At 46.6% G+C, this 23954-nt stretch overlaps 12 protein-coding genes and 1 non-coding gene across 13 annotated transcripts; 7 read left to right on the plus strand and 6 right to left on the minus strand.

Moving 5' to 3' along the window:
- Positions 1–35: 35 nt before the first annotated feature.
- On the minus strand, positions 36–499 carry RhiXN_01733 (uncharacterized protein; the record flags this gene model as incomplete). Its single annotated transcript, XM_043321552.1, has 5 exons — positions 36–116; positions 167–277; positions 334–366; positions 421–431; positions 484–499. 5 exons carry the CDS (start codon positions 497–499, stop codon positions 36–38), a joined length of 252 nt encoding a protein of 83 aa, XP_043187375.1.
- Positions 500–954: 455 nt separating this feature from the next.
- Positions 955–1040, plus strand: RhiXN_12464. Its single transcript has one exon. It is a non-coding gene; the product is annotated as a tRNA-Val (tRNA).
- Positions 1041–1315: 275 nt separating this feature from the next.
- Positions 1316–2437, plus strand: RhiXN_01734 (carbohydrate esterase family 12 protein; the record flags this gene model as incomplete). Its single annotated transcript, XM_043321553.1, has 7 exons — positions 1316–1385; positions 1449–1555; positions 1603–1666; positions 1729–1766; positions 1818–2165; positions 2229–2311; positions 2374–2437. The coding sequence occupies 7 exons, from the start codon at positions 1316–1318 to the stop codon at positions 2435–2437; spliced, it is 774 nt and encodes a 257-aa protein (XP_043187376.1).
- Positions 2438–2585: 148 nt separating this feature from the next.
- RhiXN_01735 (O-FucT domain protein) lies at positions 2586–4432 on the minus strand (the record flags this gene model as incomplete). The annotated part of the gene is made up of 7 exons (XM_043321554.1): positions 2586–2748; positions 2805–3082; positions 3141–3275; positions 3333–3478; positions 3540–3584; positions 3641–4018; positions 4090–4432. 7 exons carry the CDS (start codon positions 4430–4432, stop codon positions 2586–2588), a joined length of 1488 nt encoding a protein of 495 aa, XP_043187377.1.
- Positions 4433–5222: 790 nt separating this feature from the next.
- RhiXN_01736 (O-FucT domain protein) lies at positions 5223–7033 on the minus strand (the record flags this gene model as incomplete). The annotated part of the gene is made up of 6 exons (XM_043321555.1): positions 5223–5385; positions 5442–5719; positions 5773–5904; positions 5960–6204; positions 6260–6658; positions 6712–7033. The coding sequence occupies 6 exons, from the start codon at positions 7031–7033 to the stop codon at positions 5223–5225; spliced, it is 1539 nt and encodes a 512-aa protein (XP_043187378.1).
- Positions 7034–7958: 925 nt separating this feature from the next.
- On the plus strand, positions 7959–8819 carry RhiXN_01737 (GDP-fucose transporter 1; the record flags this gene model as incomplete). Its single annotated transcript, XM_043321556.1, has 4 exons — positions 7959–8042; positions 8109–8227; positions 8277–8350; positions 8398–8819. The coding sequence occupies 4 exons, from the start codon at positions 7959–7961 to the stop codon at positions 8817–8819; spliced, it is 699 nt and encodes a 232-aa protein (XP_043187379.1).
- Positions 8820–9601: 782 nt separating this feature from the next.
- On the plus strand, positions 9602–10062 carry RhiXN_01738 (U6 snRNA-associated Sm-like protein LSm3; the record flags this gene model as incomplete). Its single annotated transcript, XM_043321557.1, has 4 exons — positions 9602–9721; positions 9783–9878; positions 9938–9991; positions 10042–10062. 4 exons carry the CDS (start codon positions 9602–9604, stop codon positions 10060–10062), a joined length of 291 nt encoding a protein of 96 aa, XP_043187380.1.
- A 168-nt stretch (positions 10063–10230) lies between these two features.
- On the minus strand, positions 10231–12449 carry RhiXN_01739 (major facilitator superfamily transporter; the record flags this gene model as incomplete). The annotated part of the gene is made up of 12 exons (XM_043321558.1): positions 10231–10569; positions 10627–10695; positions 10748–10764; positions 10819–10943; positions 11001–11083; positions 11136–11193; positions 11242–11445; positions 11500–11613; positions 11677–11831; positions 11886–12155; positions 12211–12250; positions 12304–12449. The coding sequence occupies 12 exons, from the start codon at positions 12447–12449 to the stop codon at positions 10231–10233; spliced, it is 1620 nt and encodes a 539-aa protein (XP_043187381.1).
- A 280-nt stretch (positions 12450–12729) lies between these two features.
- Positions 12730–16320, plus strand: RhiXN_01740 (endothelin-converting enzyme; the record flags this gene model as incomplete). The annotated part of the gene is made up of 18 exons (XM_043321559.1): positions 12730–12757; positions 12818–13282; positions 13333–13415; positions 13471–13551; positions 13601–13936; positions 13984–14076; positions 14127–14258; positions 14310–14413; positions 14469–14917; positions 14970–15049; positions 15100–15392; positions 15442–15496; positions 15552–15672; positions 15725–15768; positions 15821–15939; positions 15993–16056; positions 16119–16229; positions 16285–16320. 18 exons carry the CDS (start codon positions 12730–12732, stop codon positions 16318–16320), a joined length of 2694 nt encoding a protein of 897 aa, XP_043187382.1.
- Positions 16321–16560: 240 nt separating this feature from the next.
- On the minus strand, positions 16561–18086 carry RhiXN_01741 (pre-rRNA-processing protein LAS1; the record flags this gene model as incomplete). The annotated part of the gene is made up of 6 exons (XM_043321560.1): positions 16561–16683; positions 16740–16828; positions 16883–17169; positions 17220–17569; positions 17620–17922; positions 17973–18086. 6 exons carry the CDS (start codon positions 18084–18086, stop codon positions 16561–16563), a joined length of 1266 nt encoding a protein of 421 aa, XP_043187383.1.
- Positions 18087–18314: 228 nt separating this feature from the next.
- Positions 18315–19424, plus strand: RhiXN_01742 (uncharacterized protein; the record flags this gene model as incomplete). The annotated part of the gene is made up of 8 exons (XM_043321561.1): positions 18315–18385; positions 18440–18505; positions 18574–18666; positions 18726–18748; positions 18802–18912; positions 18970–19002; positions 19062–19334; positions 19387–19424. 8 exons carry the CDS (start codon positions 18315–18317, stop codon positions 19422–19424), a joined length of 708 nt encoding a protein of 235 aa, XP_043187384.1.
- A 508-nt stretch (positions 19425–19932) lies between these two features.
- Positions 19933–21137, minus strand: RhiXN_01743 (dienelactone hydrolase family protein; the record flags this gene model as incomplete). Its single annotated transcript, XM_043321562.1, has 9 exons — positions 19933–19983; positions 20040–20090; positions 20146–20232; positions 20289–20367; positions 20418–20485; positions 20544–20757; positions 20813–20891; positions 20943–21003; positions 21060–21137. 9 exons carry the CDS (start codon positions 21135–21137, stop codon positions 19933–19935), a joined length of 768 nt encoding a protein of 255 aa, XP_043187385.1.
- Positions 21138–21752: 615 nt separating this feature from the next.
- Positions 21753–23883, plus strand: RhiXN_01744 (DEAD/DEAH box helicase; the record flags this gene model as incomplete). The annotated part of the gene is made up of 9 exons (XM_043321563.1): positions 21753–21818; positions 21888–22095; positions 22144–22325; positions 22378–22657; positions 22708–22774; positions 22823–23017; positions 23070–23434; positions 23487–23562; positions 23622–23883. 9 exons carry the CDS (start codon positions 21753–21755, stop codon positions 23881–23883), a joined length of 1701 nt encoding a protein of 566 aa, XP_043187386.1.
- Positions 23884–23954: the final 71 nt, after the last annotated feature.

Below are 23954 nucleotides of genomic sequence, written 5' to 3' on the forward strand. Positions count from 1 at the left end.
ACAGGATTTTAATACACTCTCAAATGCGTGCATTCTCATTCGGTGGTTGTGGATGCTTCTGGTGCCTTGGTGAATAGAGATTCACCTTTGCGCTTTCCCGCCCATTGTATCTTTGTCTTTTCATGAAATGAGAAACCAGCATAAAAGCCCGCTCGAAGCTACTCACATCAAGACCTGCAGACAACGCTAATAAACCCAAAGGAACGGCACCAAGCCAAAGTATTACACGAGGAGCAGCATAAGGGGTCATGCGAAAGCCCTTCCAGAGATTATCTCTCTGAACGATACATGTTCACGAGGTTCCTTGAGATTCAGCATTACTAATTGGCTCACCATAGCACCCCACCTTTCGATGGCAGGGTCAATCTATCTCATATGTTCGTGAACCAGGTGTGCACCAGTATATCTTAGATGGCGCACCTTAATAGTTCCTATGGCATGAAATGTCAAACCATTTCGCCATTCAATATCAACATAACATACCGTGGTCTCCGGCCATGATGGTGGTGAAGTGTGAGTAAGAAGATGACCGAGGATCACGTGAGAATCCTGGATGGCTTAAGCGCGGGGAGGCAACTTTGAGGGACCGTGACAATGGGCGAAAGCTCATCAACCCAATAATACTGGTATAGATGTTATTACAATTAAATTCAAACATTGTATCTTCTGTGATAAGCTAAGATCTTAGCAAACCTGCAACTGTGTGCATATACAAATATCATGCGAAAACCTCTATACCTGGCTCTCGTCTCAACTTCGATTTTCAATTGCTCAGTCATGGTGGATGAGAAACTTTCATTTACAGGTCAGAAGGAATTCATTGTGACTGGGATGAAAACCAAGAGCGATCTTGACCTCTCAAGAAAATGGGGAAGCATACCTATTAGAAGGCACCTATCCTCGGTGAGTGCAAGATGCTGGATTCGTAAACTACGAATGAAGAAAATTTAGTATGGCCGTTTGGTGTAGTTGGTTATCACGCATCCTTCACATTATTCAGTGAGCGGATGAGGTCGCTAGTTCGAACCTTGCAATGGTCACTCTTTTTGCTCCATCTACGTATGTATACCTGTGTGCAATCGGGCAATTTACTGTATAATAGCCTGGTTATGTAGACAGAAATGTGCACTTCTAGATAAATTATTATAACTATCACCCACATAGTGCCATCCCGAGCGCCGCATATATAACCCTCAATGGCAAAATCAAGCACGCGCGGGGATATGAGCGAACTAGTGCAAGCAAACTAGTGCTTGTCTTTGTTTGTATAACTTATCGATCATCTTGCACCTTCTTCCACCGTCTGTGGGTTAAAATGGCGGCCAATGCACTCGACTCTATCATGCTTTTTGGAGACTCCCTCACACAAGGGGGTTGGGAACCTGGTCAGTATAGTTGGTCTCTCGGGGCTACTGAAGCAAAGTTTTGTTAACGATAGGTATATACAGGAGGATTCGCCCAACGATTAGCCTATGTCTATGCTCGTAAATTAGACGTGATCAATAGAGGACTTTCAGGTTACAACACTGAATGGGCAATACCTGTATTTAAGGAGGTAGGTGATCGGAAATATCTCCCAATCATACCTGACCAGAGGCACAGTGTTTTGCCAAGTCAGACGTCCAATCATCTGTCCCAAAAGTCAAACTCTTAGTAATCTGGTTTGGTATGTCAGTTATTTATTAAGCTATATAGCACATTATGAGCTTGATTGTGATACATATGTAGGTGCCAATGATGCGTGTCTTGAGCAGAGTCCACAACATGTGGGTCATTCCTATGAATAACTGTGTCCAGCTGACTCAAGGTCTGCCCAGGTTCCGCTGCCTAAATTCAAAGAGAACCTCAATCAACTAATTGATGTACCGACTTCTTCATCTTCCCCTTGGTATTCTCCAACAACCCGCATCATACTAATCACGGCCCCTCCGATCAACTCAACGCAGCGAGGCAAAGAACTAGCGTCAAGAGATCCCCCCATTGCTCCTGATCGCACACACGAAACGACCAAGTCATATGCACAGGCAGTTATTGATGTCGGAAGCAGTCGTGGAATTCCTGTTATTGACCTGTGGACGGCTTTGTGGAAGGAGGCTGGGGAAGTCGAACAAGGACTGGAGCCACTCTTGCCCGACGGCCTGCATTGCAATGAGAAATCCTACGCAGTACGTCCTTGTATATGGAAACCGTGCATGTGTAGTACTTCTGACCCCCTCGCTATGGTGCAGATTTTGTATGAACTACTCATTGAAACAATTGTGAAACATTACCCAGAGCTACACTTTGATAAGCTCCCAAAAGTTTATCCTGCGTAAGCCACACGTTATACGTCAATATATGCGTCCTGACTTTAAATATTTCTACCCTGCGCAGCTGGGACCAAATCGACTGGAAAAATCCAGGTCCGAGTATAAGGTCTCATCGCATCGATGTCTGAGCTCTACTCCCAAGTAGGTTAGATTGCAGGAGAAGGGACAAATAGGGAACGCTCTATTTTAAGTTTTAAACGCGATAGAAATTATCCAAAATGTTGCAAAATTCTAAGTGGTTGACCCCGTATATTTCCTACAAGTTTGACACGAAAATCAGTGATTGTCTGCGCCCGGGAAACCCCATAGGACGGTTGCTGATTCCCCATCATTCCAATCCTCGACTCTCACTCGTGCGAGTTCAGACATTGTGCTTCTCGAAGTTCCTACGAATCCTTTCCCCATGGATTGAAATATCATATCTAAAAGGAGCGGAAACCTGCGGTTCGATCAGCGCCTTTGTATTATGGCGGGCAAGAAAGAAGGTATGTATACCATTTGCCATATTTTTCACCAGTCTGTTCAGCGGCATGATCTATCCACCGCCATTCTGGACCTAACGCAGATATGCGCTCCCACCACCTTGGATCCTGCTCGTCAGAGGTGACGAGAACTTCCCGTACATTGATGCTATTTGCACGAGCCACCAAACGGTCCCTCACTTCTTGCACTCTTCGTTCGTAGGCTTCGATGGGGGCAAAGCATTGGTCTTTAGTGACATCCTTGCCACAACCCCCCTCGAAGTCCGACCTGCGAATGTGGACCGAAATGAACTATGTATAGTCATATATTAAGTTCCTGTAACTATGAAGTGCCATTATATATGCTTACTGGTGGAATGGAATCTGTCTTATTGTTAATGCCAAAGTGGCGGCGGAGGTACTCGCTTGCCAGTTCAACCAAGTGCTGCCTCCACCGCATGTGTACAGCAACCTGGCTCCAATAAGGTGAATAATCATTAAAAAACTGTAAGTATTGGAGCGTTAGTTCAATCTGAATATATGTGCGTTATAAAGTACTAACATCCTCACTGGGGTATACCTCAAACACTCCTGTGTAGTACAAGCTATCCCAGCATAACATGGTCTCGTCTGGCTCTAGCTTCTGATTCGGATCGCTTTGTAGTGGAAATGCCTTTCGGAATTGATCTGGGAGCACCCGATCCGTGACTTGGCAAATCCAAGAGATGCGAGCCCCCATATAGACCACATGTAAGTGTTTGGATCAGACCGTGGGTCAGACTAAATGTTGAGGGTACTGGAGTGTATGATATATCTAAAATCGAGCCGTTGACTCAGCTGACCATACATTCAATGAAGGGGTACCCTTACCAAGTCCATAGAGTGCAGAAGAATAAGAGTATGTGGGACCTGAGCTTTTGTACCCGGCGGCCGTACTCCAACAACCGAGCTTTTCTGTTTCGGGACGAGGCCCGCCGGCTGTAGAGTATACAGTTCGTTTCAATTCGTGCCACTCAACTATAGGAATGCCGAGTTTGCCGGAAAGGTAAGGAAGGTCGAATATATCACTGAAAGGAGTCGGGATAATATCTGTTGCTTTACCGAAGTGTTCGGCCAGAAAAGCAGGTACTACGGGGACGCGTTTTGTTAAGATACTCAAGTATATTAAACTTGCCGTCTCCATAAACTGGTTTGTGAATCCTGCGGTGACGAAGGTTGTCACGTACTTGACAGATGGAACTAGGTTCTCTATCGTATAAGGGATAAAGTTAGGTGTTAGCTTCAAATCAAAGTTTGAGACGTCTGATATTTGGACTTACCCCTAAAGGTAGCTGTCGCGTTGGTGCTGAGTAGCACAACGGGGCCGGACACAGGCCCGCCATGTACAACTTCGGGCTCATGCTCAGGCAGAGTACTTTCTTCAGCCTGTTTTAGAATTGTAGAGTTGGATAGTAGGTATAGTATCATAATCGCAATTAGCAAGACCACCCAGACAAAGGCCAGCTTTGTAAGATTGCAATAACGCCACAGCTCGGTACGAGAGGACCGCCCAAGTTTTGGTTCGCGAAGCTCTGGGTCATCCCCATATTCCATTCGTGAGATCCTTTCGATAAAAGGCTCGGTATGCTCCGAGTCCTGTGGTCCCCAACGAACTGAAGCCATGACTATGCCCGAATCGTTGAGTAAAGTAAGGTTAACGAAATACGAGAAAAAAAATAGTCTGAAATGGTTGAGAGGGCACGCTGTCTGTCATTTAATAAGAGCGACATGATATAAGCCTGTCAGGTACGTTGGTAGCTATTTGGAGATGAGTGTTCGGGGCCCGTATGGCTCAGGCATGTCCCGCGTAATCAATTAACGGACATAAGGAGATACAGGCACCGGGAAAGGTTTAATTTCAAATAAAACAGTCACCTGGTGTTATAGTATAGTATTCTCCATTGAAGACCCAACGGCTTGTAGCTAAGTAATATCACTGGTTATCGAACTTCACCTCGATTTTTTTTTTTTTTTTGCACTAACGAGGTATGTTCATTTTATTGCCCCTAGATAACCGCCCAGGTGATAGGCCATTGGGCAATAATGCCCTTTATTGAGTGACTTCAGGCGTAGGATATAATGTCTACAAAGACCATACTGGTATTACAAAATGAAGAATGTCGGGCTTATAAGCCGTCAAGGGAGGCAAAACTGCGCATATAGTGGACACACTTGGCAATTCGTTTGCTACTAAAACCTACGTCCAACGTGCACTTTCAGCTACATAATCTTTATGTACGCGTTGCTGTCAGTCTATAATTAGGCTTTTCTCTACGCAAATAATGTGATGGTATCAAGTTGATTTTTAGGTGTCTGCATTCCACTACAAAATTCTGGTAACCGTCCAACACAGAATCAAATAAAAAGATGTATCCTAAAATACTACTGAAAATCGAGCCATTCTTCAAGACCGTTAATGGGCATCAGCGTTAGGAGACCCCCATTTCACAAGACTGGCGACGCCATTATTCCAGGACTCGACCCGGCGCTGAGAAAGGAGGGACATGGTACTGCGATCTGTGCCTACGAATCCGGTACCTAGTGATTGGAATACTGCGTCTAAAACGACTGGATACCTGTGAATTTCACTGTCAACAAGAATAAATTACACAAATATAGCTCATTTGCTCACCATTTTCCATATTTTTCTACTGTTCCCTCGGCCTTGTGGTCTACCCATCCCCACTCGGGCCCAAATTCAGCCATTTCCTCCCACCACCCAGGATCTCGCTCGTCTGAAGTGACAAGAACTGATCGAACATCAATTGGGGTTGACTGTAAACGCAACGAAGCCTGGACTTCTCGAACACGCTTGGCGTAGTCATCAGGGGTAGCAAAACATGCTTCGCGGCTCATGTTGGAGGGACACCAACCCGCAAAATCCGCTCTCCGAACATGAACGGAGATAAACTAGAACAATAAATAATCTTGAGGAATAAAACTCGAAAGAAAAACATACTAACAGGTGGTATAGGCTCTCCATCTTTGACTTTGAAATGCCGTCGTAAGTAGCCTTGTGCAAGTTCCAAAAGCTGCGAAGTCCAATGTAGGTGGACTCCAATCTTTGGCCAATATGGCGCATAGTCCTTCCACCACTACGATAGACAGAGTTAGAAACATTTATATATGGCGAAAAATCGGCAACCAGACCTCTTCTTCGTTGGCTAGCCCAATGTAATATAGCAAATCAAAGCACAGGAGTTTCTCTCCGGGCGCGATTCGTTCACCTGTTCCACTTGTAAGTGGAAGCGTCCTTGAGGATTGTACTCCATAAGCCCATTCTCTTGTAGCCCGGTATGCGAGTGAAGCCAAAGACCAGAGTGATAAGTAATATTGCCCCTTCTTGGAGCCTCCCGACAAGGTGAAGCTATCTGGTACAGGGGTATATGAAATATCTTGGGAAACATGAGGAACGAGGAGTGTAGAAAAAAATAGTACACGTGTACTTACCAAGATTATACAATCCTGGGACATCAGAATAGCGAGGTTGTCCATTCGAGAAGGAACTCAACGCCCATGTGCTCCAGCAACCAATCTTCTCAACCTCGGACTGAATGCTACCTTTTGCTAGATGTGTATCTAGTGCGGAGTTCTTCACCTCACGCCATTCGAGTATATGCATTCCAAGCTCATTTGCCAGACGAGAGACATCGAATACATCTCCAAATTCGAGAGGCCCAACCTCACTTATTGAACCAACATGAGAGGGGGTAAATGGTGGAATAATAGGGATTCGACCTGTCAGCGAGGCTATGTAGATAAGGTAAATTGCAGAAATGACATCGTTAGTCCAACCGGAAGATGGCCAGGCTGTAATGAACTTGTGCTCTGGTAACTTTGATAGGTTATCTGATGGAAAGTTTAGAAAGGATGCATCTTCTGGAGCGGACCACCGCACTTACCTTGGAACCTCGAGGTTGCAGTATGATTTATCAAAAATTCAGAATTATTTCCGAGTGCATTTTGTAGATGTGTACCAGAGCGAACAGATATACCCGTGCTACTTGGGGAGTCTTGGATAGTGAAGCCAATGTACAGCGTACCCATCAGCGTAATACCGAATACTACTAAGGTGGCGCATAGTCGTCCTAGGCGGGCTCCAGAACACACTCTTGTTAGAGAGAACATTTGTTTTGATTGGATGGGGTTTGATAGCTGTCCAGGCCGAAGTAGAGAATCAAGTGATCGAGGGCTCTTGCTGTCGTCCTCGCTCGAAGTCGTCATTGTCGTGGCGGATGTGGTTATGGGAGAGGAGGCCAGCAGATGTATTGGTATCAACCAAGTCCAATTGAGTTATCCTCGGCCCAGACAGATCTAAAAATACAGAGTGAACAAGGAATTGAAGCTAGGTAATGTGTGATGGCCGAACGAGCCAGGCTGGCGGAATGAAAGGGTATCTTTCAACACCTCGTGCCACTGTTCCATGGTGCCTGGCCGCTTGATTAGATACCGATATCCACGCAGCTCCCAATACCAGCCACGCTATGGGTTGTCATTTTTGGCGTTGCCTAGTACGTTCTCCGAAGGCCGGCTAAGCTAACCTAGTTTCCGAGCGATATATAGGTAATAGTGAGTCTGGTTGGCTTCAAACGCCACAACAAGCGACAGCTTGCTCACACGCGAACATATGTAATTACAATGGAATGAGGCAGCGTTCTGGAACCCCAGACTTGCATCCGGAGAATTGAGGTCTCGGGACCGAACGGACCACTGCCGCCGATCAAGTCGCCCTATGATTAATTTTAGATACATGCGAGAGATCGAGGTTACATAGCCTAGTTACCGCAATATTCGTATTCAGTACATTTTAGAATCCATCAAGGTACCTGAGTTAGCGACGTGAGGAGAACGAACTTTGACATTGCGCAAACGAATCAATATTTCCGTATGGGAATACAAAGGGTTATCGCATTCCCCCGCGTTTCGGCTGGGGTACATAACTTCGGGAGCCACTCGAGCACGCACATGCATTGTGTCCCAATCCCCAAGCTTCTCTCGTTTCCATCGGGTCTTTCACTAGTACATCACCTCCAGATTTTTGAATCCGTATTCGATCCTCTTTACTCCTTACGCCTCTTTATTCCTTCACCCACCGTACTTGCCTCGTTTATCAACTTCGCCTCTGAAACTTCCCGATAGCCTAGCAGTCATGACAGGCCCTGGCGCCCCGCCCTCCGCCACCAAAGCCCAGATTGCGGCCGTAGTCTCATTTTATATGGTTGCAGCACTTGTCGTGAGTGGCAATAGCCAATTCTGTGTACGCATACATGACCAGCACATCGCACTAACCGTTTCCTAGATGGTGTTTGTGAATAAGCTTGTGTTGAACGCAGCACCAGAGCTGCCCGTTCTATTCTTGTTCAATCAAATGCTTATCGCAGTGATACTCCTCCATCTCTCCGCGTTACTATCTCCCAAGTAAAAATTCCATCATGGGATTATTCGATTGCCGAAAGCCTCTTTCCAGTGGTCTCGGTCAACGCGGTAGGGCTGGTATGGAACACATTATGCCTCCGGGCCGTGGATGCGTCATATTTTCAGGTATGTCACTCTCGCCCACGTGCAAATCCATGTCGACGTCCCGCAAGACTCACACGACGCCCCTGCGCGTTTTGAAATCCAGATCGCCCGAGGGCTAGTACTTCCCCTGACCATTGCGGTTGCGGCCATTCACGGGCGGAAGACACCTTCTCTTTTGGTACTTGTAGCAGCAACCCTCGTTACAGGCGGGTTCTTGATTGGCATTACTCATTCTGCTACCATCACTGCTGCGACCTCGCAGTCCGGTCTCCTCTATGGGGTACTTTCTGCCCTTGCTATAGCTGTCCATGCAGTTCTCATTGGTGCAGCCTTGCCCAAGGTTCATGGATCGGCCTTGGAGCTCGCATACTGGACTAATGCAGGAACTGCGGTGCTCCTCATGCCGGTTTTATTACTTACCGGAGAAGCCCAGAAGCTGTGGTCAGTGTCCAAGCATGGGCATATGGGTCAGCTCAACAGCCGAGCATAAATATCAACTGGAACGTGTTCTTGGTCGGAAGTTTTGTCACCGGTGTCTTTGGGTTTCTGTTATGTGTTGCTTCGTTAATTTCGATCAAGGTATGTCGCTAATTTTAGAGGCGAGCCGGAATGTTCTAGACATGATGGTTATCGAAATAGGTCACTAGCCCGGTCACCCATATGTTTACCTCGGTGAGCATTTTACATGTTGGTCACTTTTATGCAACTGGCTGAAATTTGACCGTCCTCATAGGCTGTGCGATCTGTACTTCAGACGGTATTAGGTGTATTGATATTTAAGGATATAATCACTGCGTAAGCCCGTCCCCGATTTAAATGCGTTATCATTGAGATAGACCTTGATAACCAGAAATCGCCTTGCTTCAATCGGAGTTATACTATTCGGATCGTGTCTCTATACCTGGGTCAAACCAAAGGAAAGTCAACGAAGGAATAACCCAGGGAATGCGCCAGCTCCGAAGACCAATGATGAGAAGCCAACGGGAAGGGAGCGACTGAAAAAGTATGACCTTGGCCGGGGATTCGTCTATAGCGTTTTTGTTTTTCGGTCGGCTCTTTTGCGTACATTTAGTCTGGAAATTTTTATATACATCATATGTGATTTTACGTCAAAGCTGTTGTGAATATGTGTGATCACTTGCTGGTGAAGTTCGCTAATGGTAGCTCAAAGCTCAAGGTCCAACCAGAGCTCACATAAGCAGCGCTTACCAGGCCTGTCGGCGCTTTCCTTGACATCAATCCTGGTAGTATTCCACCACCCACTCTATTCTTATGGCCGACGTTGCGGGTTCCGGGGCAGTACAAGAGCCGTTTGATCTTATCAGACTATCTTTGAGCGAGAGAGTCTATGTAAAACTAAGGGGTGATAGGGAGCTCACTGGGGTCTTGCACGTAAGTCAATGTTGTCTAATATTGAATGTCTATAACTTCATTTTTCGCGTATTTGTCCTAGGCGTACGATGGTCATATGAACTTGATTATGAGTGATGTGGAGGAGTCTATAATGATCGTAGAGAATCCTGAAAACCCGGAAAACCCTAATGTAAAGGTGAGCAGAGGATGACAATGTCTCTTAGATTGAGTACATTCAAATTATTTGCTTCGTAGGTGGCAAAAAGGAACGTAGAAATGCTTTTTGTCCGAGGAGATGGCGTTATTTTGGTAAGAGTCCAGACTTTGATTGTTCTCAGCCCGCCTCACTGCGCCCACAGGTATCCCCAGGTTCACGATAAGGTTGGACTTAAAACACCCCAATGTCCAGGAACAAATCACAATACATTATTGCTGGTTTTAACACCCAGTTCCCTTTATTCATAATTCACAGCCGAGTGATTTCGATATATTGTGTTAGATGAGGGTATGCCCATATATTACTTTCGATTGAAACGCGTCATCCGAACCTAATAGACATAGCGAAAGTAAGGATTCTGCTTGTCGGTCAAGTCGCTCCAAGCAGCCCCTTCTGCCTCTCTATCATTTTGCCTCTCCCTCTCGTCATGCTTCTCATCGTTGTACCCGCTGTACTTCACTTCTGGTCGGGTGATACTGTCCCGTTTCTTGTTCTCTGCGATATACATTGCCCTCAGCACGAGCGAAGCGATGGACGAGAACACCATCACAACTATGATGCTGATCCAGGCTTTGGGATAGTGCTGGGCACGTGTCGTGGTGTCGATGAGGTATGGAGCAACGATGTTCCCGACGTTGTACCCAATAAAGATGGCTGCAGCTGAGAACGTCTGACCGCAAAACGTTATTCTTTTCAGTCCGGAACAATCGGAAACTCGAAAACTTACTTTTTTGGTGTGACCCGCGACATTTGCTGTCGAAAGGCTCAGTAGGAGCACGTACGGGGCTCCAAATATCTAAACAAACATATGCATGAATGGCCTAAAGCTAGTATGTCTATTCGCTTACTGCTAATAAATAGTAGCCTAAATTGCGGTTAGAGCATGGTCAGGCCTCCCAAAGGGCGAAATGTGATTTACCAACGAGAAGTGGACCCCTATGGCTCCAGTCGTACTTCCAAATGATTATGGCTCCAACCATTACTGGCATGCAAGTTATCGGTATCAGTAGTGTGCGTGAATTCTTCCATCTAGTAACTATCCACCTGAGCGATAAAATCTAGTTGGTATATATACTGACTGTGAGTCTATTCGAAACTTACCCGGTGATGTAAATGCTGACGGCTGTTGTCGCACCCCCGGGAGTAAGCATCAATATCGTTTTGAGCGAGCTGTATCCGAATGACTAGGATAGGGTTAGAATTGCGTACTACACACCGTCCAAGTTAATTGAATACCTTGACAATTTGGGCACCAAAGGCAGTGACTCCCCCATTCGTAACATACAACGCTGCACTATTCAAAGCTTAGTCTGACTGCCTGAATTCAAAAATTGAAGCATACCCCATCAACATGAATATCCATATCTTGATATCCATGATGGCCTCTATGAATTGACTGCGCTTGAACTTCTTGGACTCGACGCCTGTCATGTTGTCCCGTAGACGTCGAACAGCAAGCTTTCGCTCCTCAAGGGAGAAAAGGCGAGCTGACATGGGGTTGTCAGGCAAGAGAAAGAAGAGTAAGATTCCCCACGCTATCGTCCAGCTGCCAGCTGCATATAGATTAGCCATGGATAAATGCGAATGATTGGTGTCTTACCAAATATATATGTACTTCCAAGTCGCCAAACGTGCATTTTGAGCACTCTTCCCAATACCATAGTTGACCGCCCCCGAGAAAATGGAGAACAAACCGGTTGCAGAGTACCAGATACTGACGAGGGCCAAATATTGTAAACTTGCGCTGAGCTGCTGTTCATAGGCCCAAGGCTCTTACCCTATGCGTACTGGTTGTTCACTCCGCTTGTACCACATTGAGCTAACGAGTACAAACCCAGGTGACACCGCTGATTCGACCACGCCGAGAAAAACGCGCTGAACTACGATCCCGGGGTAAGATGTCACTACAATAGTGAGCATGACGATAATTCCCTAAATAAGCTTCAGATTAGCTGCTCTCTTATTAGAATGGAATGGGATACTAACCCATAGAATGACCATTAGTGAAAGTGTTTTGCCTACAGGGAATTTCTGGAGAAGAAAGGACATTGGGTAGGATGCGGCTAGGAACCCCCAGTAGAATGCGGCAGTCGCGGTTGAGAACCGGGTAGTTGAAGATACCGGAGGGTTTCCAGAGGTGACCACCAGATCCTTTTGCCGGGCCAGATTAGAAGGAGAGCGCTTGCAGAGAATCATGCTAACCATATCTTGCAACAATCCAAAGACCGATGCTGATGAAAATATAGCCTTGTCATACTGTCTTTGAGGCTCAGTCTCCCATCATAAGAAGTCCCGGCTTTCCGATACTCACGTACTGCAATCCGTACGACATAGTCAGCAAAGGCATCAACCTACAGGACGAGAGGATCAATATACTACCATAACTAGTGGGTTTCACACTTACAAAAGGTCTATTTTCCATAACAGTCGTTTTTCGGCTTCTAGATCGATCTCCTCGGGTGACTGGTCCTGGAGGGATAAATCGGCCAAGAACGCAGCTGCAGCATCCTTGTCATCTATGTTTTTCTCGCTCGAATTCGGGTCAGTCATCGTCGAGTTTCTGAGCTGCTTTGTGGTGGTGGACCCCAAGATTCGGACTAGCGAAAGATTTGGAGGCAGGGTAATCAAGGGGTCATCAAGTCGAGCTATATGCTAGTGGCTCCTATCATGTTCCTGGTCAGCGTGAATCGATCCCAAGCCCCAGACTTCTCCGATGAAGTCAAAATAATGTAACTTCTCGGACCCTGGATTAGTCATACGTTGCCTCATGGGATGACGGTTTGTGTCTGCTGTTCCATACGGACGACGACAGCCCCTCTTGCGTTACAGTATGGAGGCGCGTGCGTCTACGGACCAGGGTATGCGTTTATTTTTATATTAGTCGAAACGAAAAAAACTAATCTTTTGTATCATTTCAGAAGCAGCTCCGCTGCTTGTGGGTTCCGAGAATGGAGATGACCACTCTGTCAATGCTAAATCCTCGCTATGGGATCGTTTTTCACGTGGCATGCACGAACCTGTGTCCGTTTTAACCGCATTTCTGCTCATGCTCTGTCTTCTGCTTCTTATCCTGGCCTCAGTCTTTGCTGGTCTTTTTGCTGGAGCTCAGCATCGCATCTCGGAGCTACAGCCAGGTGAGACTGTCACGGTGACCTCTGTGGTCACAGAAACAGATTTTCCGAAAGTTACAACCCCTGGCACTACAGAGAAGATTACTACTACGGCTACAGCTACGATTACAGCCACCACTACTCTTGACGCACCCGTTCCTACAAATAGCCCCCTCCCGTGTTTGACACCGGAATGTATTGTTGTCGCTTCTTCTATCATTAGCTCCCTGAATACGTCCCACGACCCCTGCGATAGTTTCTACAACTACGCCAGTGAGTTATAGTCACATGAATTAGTATCTATGCTGAATTCAGGATACAAGATGGTGGCTGGCTCGCAAGCCATCCTCTGCCCATTGACAAGCCTATCTACGGCCAGTTTGACGATCTTGCGACCAACAACAAAGTACGTAAACCGTGGACGTTGTAAAGCGTATCCGACTAAGCTCCTGGCATTACAGCGCATTATTCAGTCGATTCTGGATCTTCCGGTCCCCAAGCATTCCAATTCTCCTGATTCTATCACCTTGTCCAAGCTGAAGGTACGGGTACTTCCGTTTCATCGGGGATATAAACTAATATGCTTGACAGGGACTGTATGAATCCTGCGTAAATGAGCCACTACTGGATAAAATTGGTGCTCGCCCGCTATTGGAAGTCGTTCAGACGGTCAAGAATCTCCTCAACGATGACCTTAAATCACCTATCTACAAAGGGCCCGGTCGAAAGTACTCTGTCCCGGCTCCCTCTGAAGAGGAAGAAGAGCCACGGAGGGTCACTGTCGAAGGATTGACGGCCGCAGTTGCCTATCTTCATTCACGTAGCATTGACGTCTTGTTCGGGTTCGGTATTGACGGTGACGCCGGCTTTGATCCGGACCTCATGACTTTACAGTTTAGTCAAGGCGGCACTGGCCTTCCTTCCAAGGTACGTAAATATTCCACATCATGCGACTGTTTTAACTTTGCTTTCAGGAGTATTACGATGACGAAGATGTTATCAAGGCCTACACCGAGGCTATCAATGCAATCCTCCTGGCCATTGACGAAGAGTCATCCCCCGAGAGTGTAAGTGCAAATACTTTAGTCTCGTGTTCCTTTACCAATTTGCTTTATAGGTTCATTGGTATACCAAGCCCGCGCAGTGGGTTGAAGGTGCTATTTCCAAGGCATGGGACTTGGCTACTGGAGATGAATCGGAGTTGGTTCCCAAGGACTCTGTCTGGCCCCCTTGGCCTTGGCCTCCATGGGTGGGTGATGTCAATTCAATATACATAACACCATGCTGATATCTTTTTTAGAACGACCCCAAGCATGGCGATGAAAAACCCAAAGAGCGTGCTGAACGCCTTGCCAAGGGTGTCGTGAAATTTGAAACTCGTCTAGCTGAAGCTGGGCTTGATCTGTACGTCCATCATGTCAAATATCGTTTGACAAGGCTGACATGAGTCTGACTCTAGGGATATCTTGTGGGGACAGCCATTTGAGACATACAACCCCACCAACTTGACCGACCTTGCTGTTGCACTCACTTCAATCGACTTCCCGAGCTATTTCTCCACCTTCACACCTCGTGCATTCCCCTCGCGTGTCATCGTCTCCTACCCCGAGTACCCTTCAAAGCTTAATGCTATCATTGGATCGACCGACTATGACATTATCGAGGCATACCTAGTTGCGCGCGCTTCCCTCGAACTTGGATCCCATCTCGGTACCTCAACTGCGGTCTGGAAGGCCGTAAGGGGGTTACAGGAGACGCTGCAAGGTTTGAAGAAGGGCGTTGTCGGCGACAGGGGTGAATGGTGTCTTGGAAAGGTTGAGGAGGCACTTGGCTTTGCAGCTGGCAGGTTCTACGTCCAAAAGGCGTTTGGCGGCGACTCTAGGAAGAAGGCGGAGAGCGTCATTACAAGTATGCAACCGTTTCCGCTGAGATTTCTGGATACTAACCTACTTCATTCTAGATGTTATTAGTGCCTTCAAGGACTCCCTTAATGACGTCAAATGGATGGATCACGAATCTTCTAAAGCAGCATACGAAAAGGTGTGTCATTTTGTGCTTCTGTTGTTCCAACATATACTGAGCTATCTCAGGCCACCGCAATCCGCATCAAAGTTGGATATCCCACTTCACCCAACACAACTTCAGATGCATCAATTGCGGCGTATTACGGCGCTGTTAAAATTTCTAACGACGAATTCTTCGAGAACATGCTATCTGCCCGTGCCGTAGAAAACTTCCGCGCGTGGCTTCAGCTAGGCAGACGACGCGACCTGGGTGCTTGGGAGATGATTCCAAGCGAAGTCAACGCATACTTCAACCCACCTGAGAACTCTTTGGTTTTCCCAGCAGGAATTTTGCAGCCTCCGTTCTTCGAGAAGGACTGGTAAGATTGTATTCAAGCTGAATGATTTTGGTTATTCACTATTCTATAGGCCGTTGTATATGCAATACGGCGCATTTGGCTCCGTTGCCGCTCATGAACTTACGGTACGTGTACATGCTTGCATGGTCGCGCTTGAGCATTCTTTGATTCTGGTTACAGCATGCGTTCGATTCTTCTGGTCGTCTCTATAACCAGAAAGGCAAACTCGAAGAGTGGTGGACGAACAAGACTAGCGAGCAATTCGATGAGCGTGCGGCCTGCTACTCGAAACAATACTCTGGTGCGTATTTTCAATGTATGTCAATATAGCGTTGCTTATGGTGTTTCTTCAGAGTACACCGTTGAGGACGGCAAGGGTGGCAAAGTGCATCTTAATGTGCGTACAGGGATATTCTTACTATGCTATCAATCGCTGACCTGCATTGTAGGGAAATCTCACTCTTGGAGAAAACCTTGCTGATAGCGGTGTGATCCAAGCGTATCGTGCCTGGAAGTCTGCATCCACTAGTGACTTGGATTTCACTTTGCCCGGGCTGAATTATACACAGTACGAAATTCATTGCGTCTCCAAAACCACAAAACTAATTATCTTTTGCGCAGCGAACAACTGTTCTGGATCTCATTCGGAAGAATCTGGGCAACCAAAGCCAAGCCCGCGTTTGCTGTTAGTGCCGTTTGAGTATCGGTTGCATTCCACCTAGCTAACCGCCATGATGGCTTATACAGGTACAACGCGCGAGGACAGATCCTCATTCGCCCGGTCAATATCGCGTTGATGGCACTCTGTCCAATATCCCTGCGTTCGCAGAAGCATTTGGCTGCAAGAAGGGTACCAAGGTGCGTACAATACTCTTCATTGGATTGCCAGTTATCTGACCTCGCGTTCCTACAGATGAACCCCGAGAAGCAATGCACTCTTTGGCAGTAGAGGAAAGAGTTGGAAGGACCTGGGGGGTATATATATCTATTCTACGAGCTTTGTGCTGTAATCTACAACCGAATGTTACGTCTGTTTTCACGCAAATCACTCCGAGTGTGGCAAGGCGCATACATAACAATTACAACCGAAAACTGGTGTGGTACAAGCTATATTGGCGTTCCGATCGGACAAGGTACCCAGCTTGACTGGGGTATTTGGTACCAACCTGGCGGAAGCTGTTCGCCCTCATCATGCCGATACTGAGTTAGAAGAGTGCTTATTCGACTCGGGCTCAGGACTGCGGAGTAGCGCTTGTTCCAGTTGGCGTTGTCTGTCCTCGAGTTCCCTCATCGACCCAGTTTCCCAAGACACCTAGTTTTTGATGAGCGGTCAGCATCTAGGAAACTTCGAGCCATGAAAATGCGCACTTTTTTGGGCTTGATTACTTTCATCAAATCTGTGACACGATTCTTGAGAGTTTCATCCTGTGACACAAGTGAATCAACTAGACTTTGCACTCTTTCAATTGGGTGTGAGCGGGCGTCTATTCGGGCCAGTAAACAGTGCTTACATGGAATCCCCCCTTCAGAACCTGCACCACTCAGCAAATCTCGAACACAATCCGTCCGAAGTGTTTCGTCTCCCATGGTATCGACTATCCAAAGTACCCAAGAGGCAATGGTCCTCAAATAGGTCGGATCGTTCTCGGCAATGGCGCTATTGTTCACTAGAAGGAGCATATGTGCCAATAATTCCTCGGTAAAATATTCGTTAGTCTGATCGAAATGGTGTATCAAGGGTGCCCATATATCCTGGTTGGGAGGATGGCCGAGTGCAGCATTCAGATTCGTACGCTTGCTAATATTTTGATGTGAGGACGAGCATCCTAATCAAGAGTCTCAACGCACCTTTTGGATAAAGGAACCAAGCCGTTCTTGTCAGATAAGCGTTCACAAAATTTCCGGGTCGCAAACTTGAGCTTATGGGCTCCTATATTAGATTCGGAACCTTGCACGGACAAGTCCACCGCATAGAGAGTGGACGCATCGGTAATCCACGCAGAGAACCCCTTGAAAAGTCTTTCTATCTCGGCCTTGTTTCGACCTTGGAGTGACGCATCCCGAAGACATGTTTTCATAAGGGTTTTGTATTCGGTCAAAAGTGGATCTAGTGGCGGTAGTTCTATGCTCTCCAAGTCTGTTGTATTGGACGGCGAGAGTGTGGGAAGAAAATAACGGTTTAACAGCCATTGCATTGACTTGGTGTGCGTTAGTGAGGACCACAACTCGAAAGGAGGCATATACCAACCTGGTGTGTAGCTTCTCGTAACACTTCGATTGATGGAAGATCCTCGTGAGTAGAGCGGTGGCGAAGCTCGACTATCCATGAAGGTAGGCCAATTTGAGCTGCAAGGCTATATATCGGTCTGGCAAAGACACCTTGTTGCAGGGGATCCACAAGGCCGTTCACAAACCTAATCAGAGCTAGTGCGTAAACCTGACAGAGCGTCGATGTCGATGCGTTATTCGAATCCAAGAGTATGGCATTGATAAAACACAATACAGACTCTAGCGCATGTGGTAAAGGACAGTTGACTTGCCAGGCGCAGAGCTAAATCCAAACTAAGCTTAAAGAGCACCTTGAAGATACTGGTTCCGTACCCTATTTTTTGCAAGTTGTTTACTGGCAGCGTCGGTTTCGTCTGAGTATATCCAAGTACAGAGTTCATCTAGCTCTGTTAGAGTAGCCCAAGGCACTCGTTTGGGTAACGCCATATATATCTTCGAGAGCGCTTAGCTCTGAAACACTGGTGGTTGGAGAGACAGACTTTTGAAAGCAAATTGGACTGCCTCGTTGTCAGGTGGTATGACATCAGCAGTCTGATAAGATTAGATCCAGATCGAGCAAACGCCCCTGATATTTTTTCCCGAACAACACGCGCCAGCAGTGGACGTCCATACCCCATCTACCGACGCACTCCTCGTGGGCCTAGTCCCCCTAAAATGTCTGCCCCGACGCCATATACCACTCAACAGGCACTCCCACGAGGCTCAAAAGTCACTGAAAGTGACGAGTGAGTACCCTTGGACTTGATGTTGGCTTTGCTTGCTTAAGTCCGGCGGTTCAGCTATGTCACAGTTGTGACGGATGTGAAGGGCAATACACTCGAAGTTCCAAAATGGGAATATTCTCGGTGAGTGATGACTCAGATGCTCTGGAGTTTGCCAATGGTTCTGAGCCGAGCGCTGCAACGTTAACAAGGTTTCTCGAAATTGAGACCCGCAAGCGCGATCGTACCCTGAGCAAGGATGCACGCCAGGCCGCCCGCTCTCTGGCTGAAATCATCCTCAATCGGTGAGTGACTCACTCTCTATCTATCTCAGCCACCCCCAAGCTCACGATTATGCTCCCAGCTGGTGCGAGCGACGGAAAGGCAGTACGTGGCCTGTTTCAGCTCTGTTGAGCTGCACTCACTAGTCCATTGAGCAGAAAACGAAAAGACTAGACCTAGTCGCAAAAGGAATGCATGCGATATGCTTTCTGAAACTATAGACATGTCTTCACCCGCATCCACCCAGAGTGATCTACCAAACGACCTTGGTGCGTCATTTCTGTGCATTGATTACCAATTGACCTCCTCATCTTTGTTCGTTATAGGTACATTACCTAAAGTACCCAAAACACGGCTCCGTGAGTAATGTTTCGAGCAGGTACCATCTCAGTTTGAGTCTTATCATGCACACAATCAGGTCGAGGAACCATTGTATCATCCCGGCCAGGGTTCCACACCGTAGTCGTCGATTCATCCAATAATACGCTCGAGGTTCCGGAGGACGAGTACAACAAATGGTACTCGCTCTACGAACGGAAATCCGACGTCGAATCAAGCATAGATACCAGGCTTGCCAATCGTGCTCGTGCGAAAAATATGATGGACAATTGGTGTAAACGTCGGAAACGTGCCAAAAAGACAGTCGGATCTTGTGCTGGTGAAGTGCCCGTGGACGATGATGGTTACGCAGGTGCGTGGTTTGTATGCTCGGCAATACTAAGACTTACCGGTCATCCCTGTAGCTGCGATGGCACTAATGGGTTTATCTTATGTCTCATAGCTAATATTGTATCCTTGTTGGTTTGGCATCCGTTCTGCATGTCCCTTTCAGTCGTTCGTTAGATTTTGTGATAGACATTCGTTTCTTAGACTCAAGTGATGGATAGTAGTTCTTTTGCTGCCGAGAATATGCAATAGGTCCACTTCAATCACCCGGACGCTCACTGAATGACGCACTGCTAGTAAATTATACATCCATTGTATTATATATCAGTGTTTCAAAGTCAAATCCTGCTACGATAACACAGCAAACAGCCAAGTTACCAATTAACAGCATTCCGGCTTAATCGAACACCATTTCTCTCTTCACGTCGGCAGCTATACCTCTAATGTTTCACGAACAAGCAAGAAGTTGCAAGAATGGAGATCCATCCATTGCGGACGACGTGGTGAGAATTGGAAAGAAATTTACAGCTGGACCCTTATTTATATCCGAGCCGTCAACGCACGGACCAAGTCGAATAGAACTTTCATTACAAGATAACTATTTGCATTATTAACCATAGATTTCAGCCCGCAATCACACCCTTGAAGAAGGTCACCGCTGTTCCATAGACGTCCTACAAAATAGGCCAAATTAGTACGAAACAGTGATGGGATAAGAGCTCAAACTGACCTCGTACTCCTTTTTGTTCTCGGGGTCATCTAGGTTTGCACGAGCGGCAGCCTTTGTGTACAGTTAACAAGAGAACAAAGACGTGCAAGTTAGAACGAATACTTACCCATCCGTGGTGCATGTTCGGGTAGACCTTGTATGCGTTTTTGGATGCGAAGTCCTTATTAGAGATAGACTTGATAATTTTCTCATACTATAATAGTTGTGATCAAGATCTAAAAAAAGCACTTTATTGTGATACTGACTGACCTCCTCAATTGGCTCATCTTTGGATGGGAATATTCCAAGGGGAACCTTCAAGTTGTCCGCATCTTTGACATCAAGCATCCTATGAACAGGGTGAATGAATGTATGCGCTCACACTGCAATAGTACCTACGCAGGGTGAATTGCAACAGCGGCGTCGGTCTTTCCAGTACCAGCGGCAACAGTGACAACTTTTCCTCCCTATACGTCGAAAGACTGAGAAAAACGAGCCAGTACCGATGCGATGCTGGTAACTCACCCAACAAAAGCCAATCGTGCCAACAAATTTGGCACCGTCAGCTTTCAACTTGTCGGCCAGGTCACCAACGTCCTTTACGCGTTCACCAACGTTTGCAACACCTCCGAAAAAATCTTGGAGCTTTTGCTTGTCTTCGTCTGTTTGGGGTGGGAAATTGTTGGCGTCCCATGGCTTTCCATCAAGGAAATCGGGATAGATCACCAAAGCATCCAGTCTAAAGAGAGGATCAGGAGGTAGTTTTTGTATATCACAATGAATCAAAACCTTACGTCTCGGCGAGAATATCAGCGCCTTGTTGTGTTTGAGGCCAGTAGCCGAAGATGTCGTATACTCCGATAATGGTTTTGCCTAGACACGCTAGCTAAGTACTTATAGCATACATCCAGAATATCCACCAACCAGACTTAGGATTTCCGACGACGTATGCTTTCTTAAAGGCTCCGAACGGCTTATACTCTCCCTGATAAACAATTGGTTAGATTGTAAACAAACCATACGGTATCAGCCCGGATATACCTTCTCCTGATACTTATCCTTAGGAACAACAGTAGGGATAGTGCAGCAAGCAGTGTTCGAATTATGAATTGTGGACATTTCGAGGATCAATAAGTGGTGGAGTGGTTGTTCAAGCTAAGTGTCTGCAAGTCTTCCGCTTGGTTTATAAATATGGCGAGGTCGAGAAACGTGACATCACCCGCCCGGTAAAGCGGATCGAATTCCGAAATGTTCACACGATTGGACTAAAAGTTCTACGAGAAATAGGTCTTGCGAGTGCAATATATTAAACGTGATACATCCTTCGACGTATGTTTATGGTATATTTCTTGGAGGGTATTGATTCTGTCACTTACTCAAGGCGCTCTCACGTCACGTCTCTATAAGATATCAAGGCCCTTCAGTAGACCAGAGGAATTTGGTGACTAGAGGATGTCAATTCTTATGAACTGTCCTCTCCGGATCTATGTTATGCGCATGGTCGAACTCTGGACCTATGGCATGCATGGCAGGTGCCGGTGGCGCCATAACCATATCTCGTTGTCTGATAAGATAATCAAGAGATGACATCTTAGTCAGGTGACCATAACTTTCAGAAACTTGCAATTGCCTTTACTTGACCTTAATCTTCTACTTACCAAGTGGCCGATACAGTCATCGAGCAGTACTGTTCTACTACTTGCAGCATTGAAATACAACGAACACTAGCACTCCATGGAGGCTTTCAGGTTGTTGTCTCGTGGAGGAGCAAAATTTGACAAGGGTCGGTTTCGCAATGATGTGAAGCTGTTCAACGCAAGTACACCACATTAAATCAATCTGTAAGGCTTATTCTCATAGTTGGTACAGGCAACGAACGGCGAAAGTAGCAAGGGCGTAAGATCTACTACTCAGGAACTTGCACCAGGACAACTGCCGCCCGAGCTGGATTTCTTCAAATATGCCAAGGCCGCCCCCAATGGGCCTGCATCGGCCCCTACGTCTATGAAGCCACCCAAATCAGAAGAGTCAGAATCATCGCCAGGTAAAAAGCGTAAGCGTAGTGACGAGGATCATAGTGAGTAATGTGCCTTTTGCGTTTAGTTATAGATCCTAATACGAGCAGAGGAATCGCTTCCTAAGCACCGTGTGACTTCATCCGGGGATGGTGTGCCTTCTCCAATATCAGAATTCGAGGATCTGTCCTCAAGGTATAAAATTCCTCAACGGCTGTTACAGAATATCGAGAACTGTGGTTATGATTCGCCCACTGGCATTCAGGCCCACGGAATCCCTGTGTTGCTAGAAGTGAGCTTCTCAAAATTTCTGTTAGATAATAGCTAATAGGGTAACTCGATAGGGAAGACACCTCATTGCTATATCTCCAACCGGTACCGGAAAGACAATGTCATATCTACTCCCTATATTCAGCCTTCTCCAATCACCAGTATCATCGAAATCCCCCCCGGAAAATGCTGGAAAGGGGGCAAGAGCGGTAATAGTTAGTCCTACACGGGAGCTCGCTGCACAAATCTACAATGAATGCCTTAAACTTGCCGATGGGCGGAAATGGAGGATTATTTTGTATGGAAAGGCTACGGGGTCAACTCTCGCTCAGCCCGAGGTAAGAGATAAAGTTGGTATGTATGAACTTAGTCTATTCTTTCCTCGAGGCCAACCGTGCATATAGACATCGTGGTCACAACCCCGTTGAGATTGGTCGATTCATTACAAAAATCTTTAATTAATTTGGACAAGTGAGTTTCATAAATGCTGAACTTTAGAGGTGTTAATCTTTCTCTTAGTGTTCGGTGTTTGGTTCTTGATGAAGCGGACCGACTTTTAGAAGGAGAGTTCTTCTCCCAGACAGAAGAAATTGTGCAATCTTGCACGCACCCGAACCTTCAAAAGGCCGTATTTAGCGCCACATTACCAGCGGGGGCCGAGGCAATCGCAAATGGCTACCTAGATTCTCCCGTACGCATAGTTGTTGGTCTCAAGTGAGCATCCTCTTATACGCGTATCTCGACCCTTCTAATCCATTTATCGTAGAGACTCGGCGACATCCTCAGTTAAACAAAAACTAACTTTTGTCGGAACTGAATCCGGAAAACTTCTTACGCTTCGACAGCATCTCGCAGCCGGGTTTCAACCTCCGGTGCTTATATTCGTCCAATCCCAAGAACGTGCACAGGAGTTAAGTGAGGAACTGCTATACGATGGGCGGAACGTGGATGTTTTGCATTCGGGAAGGACAAAGAAACAACGCTCGGACGCAGCCGAGAGATTCCAACGCGGAGAATGCCACATCTTGGTTGCAACCGAGGTTATGGCTCGTGGGATGGATTTTGCGGGCGTAAGACTGGTAATCAATTACGATTTCCCGCAATCGGTTCAGAGCTACATTCACAGAATTGGTACGCCGATTAAATGATGAGAGTCGGTTGGGTTATTGAAGAGGTTGAATAGGTCGTACCGGGCGTGCTGGGAGAGAAGGTGAAGCCGTGACATACTTTACAAACGTAGATGCGCCGTATCTCAAAATGTAAGCGCCTATCCACTATAACACTATTGGGGTTCCTAGTGACACCATCTATAACGTAGGATTGCCAATGTTTTGAAGGCATCTAACAATCCTGTGCCGGAGTGGATGCTCAAGTTACCGAAGCCGTCCAAGATGAAACGACGCGCATTGAAACGAAAACCTGTTGCACGTAAAGACGTGGGTGTAGTTGCGGGGCGAGCAGTGGGTAAAGGAGAGGCAATTCGTAGGAGGGAAATGATTGCGGCAAGCAAACGACGAAAGATGGGCGAAAATAGGCCTGATTCGGAAGAGAGGAATTCCGATGAAGCCGGCAACTTATAATTTATTCTCCAGGGGTATCTTGGACATGTGTGACGAGAATGTATTGAGAGAACGGAGGCAGAGGAATATGA

Source organism: Rhizoctonia solani, chromosome 16 (genome assembly GCF_016906535.1).
Source record: "Rhizoctonia solani chromosome 16, complete sequence".
Taxonomy (NCBI): Eukaryota; Fungi; Basidiomycota; class Agaricomycetes; order Cantharellales; family Ceratobasidiaceae; genus Rhizoctonia; species Rhizoctonia solani.